The sequence below is a fragment of the Alligator sinensis genome, unplaced genomic scaffold (genome assembly GCF_000455745.1).
Source record: "Alligator sinensis unplaced genomic scaffold, ASM45574v1 scaffold707_1, whole genome shotgun sequence".
In the NCBI taxonomy this organism is placed as follows: Eukaryota; Metazoa; Chordata; order Crocodylia; family Alligatoridae; genus Alligator; species Alligator sinensis.
The window spans coordinates 2,265,337-2,270,794 of NW_005842065.1; the positions used below are offsets into that span (position 1 = coordinate 2,265,337).

General features: G+C 59.1%; 2 protein-coding genes and 1 long non-coding RNA gene across 3 annotated transcripts in view; 1 reads left to right on the plus strand and 2 right to left on the minus strand.

The window, feature by feature from the left end:
* LOC106722187 lies at positions 1 to 1,238 on the minus strand. Its single transcript, XR_003094000.1, has 2 exons — positions 939 to 1,238; positions 1 to 651 (listed from the first exon to the last, which is right to left on the minus strand). It is a non-coding gene; the product is annotated as an uncharacterized LOC106722187 (long non-coding RNA).
* Positions 1,239 to 1,445: 207 nt separating this feature from the next.
* Positions 1,446 to 4,684, plus strand: EIF3G (eukaryotic translation initiation factor 3 subunit G). The gene is made up of 12 exons (XM_025203845.1): positions 1,446 to 1,589; positions 1,744 to 1,905; positions 2,262 to 2,277; positions 2,381 to 2,519; positions 2,613 to 2,701; positions 2,949 to 3,008; positions 3,384 to 3,488; positions 3,618 to 3,807; positions 3,883 to 3,990; positions 4,167 to 4,303; positions 4,380 to 4,486; positions 4,589 to 4,684. Exons 1-12 carry the CDS (start codon positions 1,570 to 1,572, stop codon positions 4,602 to 4,604), a joined length of 1,149 nt encoding a protein of 382 aa, XP_025059630.1. The 5' UTR covers positions 1,446 to 1,569; the 3' UTR covers positions 4,605 to 4,684.
* A 168-nt stretch (positions 4,685 to 4,852) lies between these two features.
* Positions 4,853 to 5,458, minus strand: part of LOC102382386 — a 4,615-nt gene continuing 4,009 nt past the window's right edge. The window contains 1 exon segment of the mRNA XM_025203846.1: positions 4,853 to 5,458. This exon segment is cut by the window's right edge and continues 20 nt beyond it. Within this exon segment, the coding sequence (XP_025059631.1) occupies positions 5,015 to 5,458 (444 nt within the window). The 3' untranslated portion in view covers positions 4,853 to 5,014.

Below are 5,458 nucleotides of genomic sequence, written 5' to 3' on the forward strand. Positions count from 1 at the left end.
TATGCCTTGTATTGAAAATAATCGACCACTTTATACAAGTGGAAATTAATACTTTATGTAGTTTTTATATGTTGTAATATTTCTTCAAATAAATCTCTCCTATAAATTACATGCTGGGGAGAGCTCTCTTCTTCCTCCCCCCCCTGGCTTTTCTCAGCATCTCCCAGCCCTGTGGAGGAGGTTGGGGCCTGACTCCAAGTGGGGGGGACAATGCTGGCTCTAGGCTGTGCTGCTGAAGACAGCTTCTGGGCCACAACCTCCTTTCTGGCCATAATAGGTGCCATGGAGCTGCTAGCAGAAGAGATGTTCCTCCAGCCCTTGCAGGGTGCAGGGCAAAACCACCCCCAAGTCTCTATAAGAACATAACTGCTGTTTACTGGGTCAGACCACAGGTCCATCTTGCCCAGTATCCTGTCATACAGCAAGCAAAGGCTGGAAGGTGGGGGTGAGCAGGTCTGACTAGGGTCTTTTTCCACTGTTGCTTTCTTGTAGCCTCCAGCATTAAGGTCCAGGAAGGTCTGATTCAGAGGCTGTGCCAGTTGCTCCTGGGTTCGATAGCAATCAATGCCCCTTTCCTCCAAGGATATCGCCCCTTGTGAAGCTCAGCTAAACTGTCAGCTTCTGCTGCATGTGTTGGCAACAAGTCCCACCCTTTCATGACATGTTGGGTGGAAAAGTACTCGTTAGTTTTAAACTTGCAAGCGGCTCGTTTCACATTGTGACCCCTTGTTTTTGTCTGCTGAAGATGATCCCTGTACACCCCTGCCCCCCCTCAAGTGTCTCTCTTCTGAACTGAGCAGGCCTAGCCTCCTGAGTCCGCCCTCACAACGAAGTCCCTCTAGACCTCTCATGCTTACTGCCCTTCTCTGAACCTTGTCTAGTCTTTCTATCTCGTATTTGAGGTGCTGGGACAAGAACTGAGTGCACAGTGAACTTACGCAGGGATCCGATGACACTTCCCGTTCTAGGCACGATGCCCTCCTTCAGAACCCCTTAAAAAGTCCTCTGCAGGGGTCAGGACTTGCCTGCTCCTCGGGGTGGTTCCAGCTGTTGCCCCGGGCCGGGCTCTAGCTCTGCCCTGGGCTGCAGTTGCCTCCTGAGGTTCCCAGTAGCCCCGGCTCCTGGTTTGTGCTGGCTGGGCCCCGAGCCTGCCCTCACCCCCTTTTAACTCTTTCGTGCCGTGGAAAATAACATTCACGTGGGCTGAAACTGGGGCGGAACCTGGCCTGACCACGAGGCCTGCCAACGCGCGGGGGGAGAGAACTACAGCTCCCAGTATGCAGCGGGGCCCGGGGGCGGTGCTACAGTTCCCAACATGCATTGCGACCCCGGGGTCGGTAGCTAGTAAGCTTGAGATCCTTCAGGACTACACTTCCCAGAATGCACTGCGGGAAGCCGGCAGTTCCTGCAGGCCCCTCAGCTCCCAAGGCTGCCCCGGTGATTCCTCCCCTATCTCCTTCCGGCCTCTCTAGGCGCGTGGGCAGTGCTCGCTGGTGAGGCCCTTCTGCTTCCGGTTTGTGGCGCGAGGCGATCGGTGGCGGCTACTGCTACTGCTGCACAGGGCGCGCGATGCCGACGGGAGACTACGAGTGAGACCAGGGGGGTGCGGGCTGGGCCTGGGGCGGAAGTGAGGGAGGGGCTGGGGGGTTGAGGGAGATGTGGGGGGTGCGGTGGCCTAGTATGGGGTGGGAGCGGGGGGGCCGGAGGCTCGTGTCTGCGCGGCTCTAACTCTCGCTCCCGCAGCTCGAAGCCTAGCTGGGCCGACCACCACGGGGCTGTGGGCCGACTCCCCCCCTCCCCCCAGCCAATACCTTCCGTCATTGGGACCCCCCGGCTCCTTTGCATCTGGCCTTGCAGTCTCCCAGTGCTGGTCAGGTTCCAGCCTAGCCCAAGGGCCCGTGTGTTGCTCTAGGGCCCGTGTGTTGCTCTAAGGCCCATCGAGGAAGCTGGGTGCCTGCCCCTGCCCTGGTTCATGGCCCGTCCCCGTGACAGGGCAAGAACCCTTGCCCCCACAACATCCAGCCCCCACCCCAGGCCCCTTATCTGATGTGGTGGTGGTCCCACAGTACAGGTGACCTGCTGGGGGGTGATAATCCCCTCCCCTCAGACCCACTTTCTGCTCCCCTCCAACTTATTTCCTGAGCAACCTGCATTTTTGTAGCTTGTTGAGACCTGGGGGGTAGGGGGTGTAGATCCTGTTACTAGGGCACCCCAAGCCCCACAGAGCTAAGAGTTCCTGTCATTGCAGTGGCACCCTGTAGGATCTCCAGGGATGGGGCATGAGCACACCTGGTGCTGGGTAGCATTGTGGCACCCTGGCCCTAGCCCATAGGAGTTCCCTGTTCCTTCCCCCAATAAGTGACTCAGCAGCAAGGCCTAGCCCTGCTCCTCTTCCCCAGACAAATGCATCACCAGCGAGCTGCTCAAGGACATCCCCCTCACTGCGGTGCTGGGTGGGGACCTGGGTGCCAGTGTTGCCGAGGCAGAGGCCAAGGCCGAGTCAGAGCTGCTGAAAGATGGTAAGAGCCAGGCTGGCTGAGGAGTGGGGATTGGGCACTGCCCCAGGGAGCCCCATGGGTCCAGTCATCTCACTGCCTGCCCTGTCCCCTTAGGTCCTCTTCCATCCCCAAAGGAGCTAATCAATGGGAACATCAAAACTATCACTGAGTACCGTGAGGAGGAGGATGGGCGCAAGGTGAAGGTGAGAGCTGGAGGGGTTAGGCTAGGGCTGTCTTGGGGACTTTTTCCCTGGCTGGGGCAAGATTCCCCCACCCTGAGCCATGAGGGGCATGTTAGAAAGTGCATGATGGGTTGTGGCCCTTGTGTCCACTGCTCCTGTATCCTGCATGTGGGGGCGGTCATGCTGGTGGGGCACTCCCTGTGTCCTTGGGATGAATGCTACCCCCCTCATTTCTCATGTGGTGAGTGATGGGGTCTTTCTCCCTCAGATCATCCGTACCTTCCGTATTGAGACTAGGAAGGCTTCTAAGGCCGTGGCCCGCCGCAAGGTGAGTGGGCTCCTTGTTGGGGCAAGAGGGGTTAAAATGGAGGGGGTGGGCATTGGAGGGTTGGAATGAGACAGGGCTGGGCCTTTCCCATACCCAAGCTGCTTGTCCTGCCCTGCTCCCTTTTCCCTCCCACATCTGTCCATGTCCATTTCCTCCCTTTTTGGTGGCATTTCTGCCCCCATGCCCAGGGCTGCTTCTGGTTTGGGTTGAGCCTGTTACATTTAACAGATGCCACCAGGGAGCACTTCTGCCCAGTCTCCCAGTTAGCTGGGTGGGATGAGGTGGAGGGAGATCCCAGCTTGACCCCTCCCCTGCCTGCCTCTCCCAGAACTGGAAATTTCCCAGCTTGACACCTCCCCTGCCTGCCTCTCCCAGAACTGGAAGAAGTTTGGCAACTCAGAATTTGATGCACCTGGCCCCAGCATTGCCACAACAACTGTGAGCGACGATGTCTTCATGACTTTCATCACTAGCAAGGAGGTGAGTAGGGGTTGGGGCCAGGTCCTAGGGCAGGGGGAGGGACCATGGGCATCCAGCTGCTCTGCTTGGGGCTTGGGAGCTCCCTGCAGAGGAGTAGTTCCAATGCTGATGCCCCCACGCCTGCTGCAGGACCTGAACTGCCAAGAGGAGGAAGACCCCATGAACAAGCTGAAGGGCCAGAAGATTGTATCATGCCGCATCTGCAAGGGCGACCATTGGACCACACGTTGCCCCTACAAAGACACACTGGGGCCTATGCAGAAGGAACTGGCTGAGCAGCTGGGGCTGTCCACCGGCGAGAAGGAGAAGCTGCCTGGAGGTTTGGGAGTGGGGTTCAGGGGTTTGGGTCCCAGAGGCTCTGGGCTCTTCTAACTTTGCTTCCCTGCCCTTGTAGAGCCAGAGCCAGTGCAGGCAGCACAGAGCAAGACAGGGAAGTATGTCCCACCCAGCCTGAGGGATGGGGCCTGCCGCCGTGGGGAGTCTATGCAACCCAACCGCAGGGGTAAGTCCTGGTAATCAGACCCACGGGCCCCTCCTGGCCCTGACTCGGATGCCTGGATCCTGCTTCCTGCCTCAGTTTCCCTACTGGGCAAAGAACTGCCAGGATGGAGCTCAGACCCTGTCCTGGGGGTTCATTCCCATCGCCTGGGCCTGGCCCTGACTCTCCCCTCTTTGCAGCCGATGACAATGCCACCATCCGTGTCACTAACCTGTCTGAAGACACGCGCGAGACGGATCTGCAGGAGCTGTTCCGCCCCTTCGGCTCCATTTCCAGGATCTATCTGGCTAAGGACAAGGCCACTGGGCAGTCCAAGGTGCAGCAAGAGGCCCTCTGGGGTGGTGGGTAAGGGCTTGGCTCAGTTCAGCTCTAACCATGGGCTTTTCACCTAGGGCTTTGCCTTCATCAGCTTCCACCGGCGGGAGGATGCCGCCCGTGCCATTGCTGGTGTCTCCGGCTTTGGCTATGACCACTTGATCCTCAACGTGGAATGGGCTAAGTGAGTCCGGGTTCTGCTGGGGGGGTGGGGAGAAGGTGCCCATGGGGAAAGCTGGAGTTAAGGCTGCTAGGGCTGCTCCTCACTGTCTCTCTATCCCCACAGGCCATCCACCAATTGAGCTGGTGCCACACAGGCCCTGGCCAACGGCGCCTCTGGGGAAGACGCTGATCACTAATAAAGGTTTATCCCAGTCTGGCACCACGTGGCTCTTCTCCTTCCTCCACCCACCCACGCACACCCCTGCTCAGGCTGACTCAGCATGGCAGCACGAGTCAGGCGCATGGGCTGTGTGGCTCAGCCATTTGCCCTGGCAATGGGAAGAGCTGCTGCATCTAGGTGGTGGGAGGCGGAGAGTGCTGAGACACACAGAGCAACACCAGGTAGCTGCTCAGTTGCTGCTTTAATGCCTGGCTCCGAGTGCTGCCTGCCCTTCCCTCTTGGTCTCATGGCCCCTGGCTGAGCGGTGGCTGCAGTGGAGCCCTGGGCCAAGAGAGCTGTACACTCAGGGCAGACGCCATCGCTGTTTGCTTACGGGTCCTTCCTGCCCCCCTGCAGCTCCAGAGCTTCCCCCTGGGGGGGACCATGGGGGCACTGGGCACAACAGCGGCGCAGGCTGTTGGCCAGAGGGGCGTAGAGCAATGGGTGGGCACAGATGTGGAGCGTGACCAGCACTTTGCCAAGCTGCAGGGCAGCATGCACCTGCTGTGAGAACCTACAGTCCTCTGTGGCTGGTGCCCACAGCCGGCGCCACAGGTTGAGGTTGCGCAGGACATGGTAAGGCAAGTAGGAAACGGCATAGAGCCCCGCACCTACACCCACCAGCACCCATGCCTGCCGCCTCTCCCCCTGTGCCAGCCCTGGGCTACGTAGCACAGCACGAGCCACAGCCCCCTAACAGAACAGTGTCAGCAGCCCAGGCAGGGCACAGCCAACCCCTGCCAACACCAGGCTGTAGGGGAGGTAAGAAGGCAG

Excerpts from the sequence above, each read along its gene's own strand:
- EIF3G (XM_025203845.1), top strand. The coding sequence starts at position 1,570 with ATGCCGACGGGAGACTACGA. Across the intron at positions 1,590-1,743 it reads ATGCCGACGGGAGACTACGA|CTCGAAGCCTAGCTGGGCCG; the intron begins GTGAGACCAGGG and ends TCGCTCCCGCAG. Across the intron at positions 3,991-4,166 it reads TATGCAACCCAACCGCAGGG|CCGATGACAATGCCACCATC; the intron begins GTAAGTCCTGGT and ends CCCTCTTTGCAG.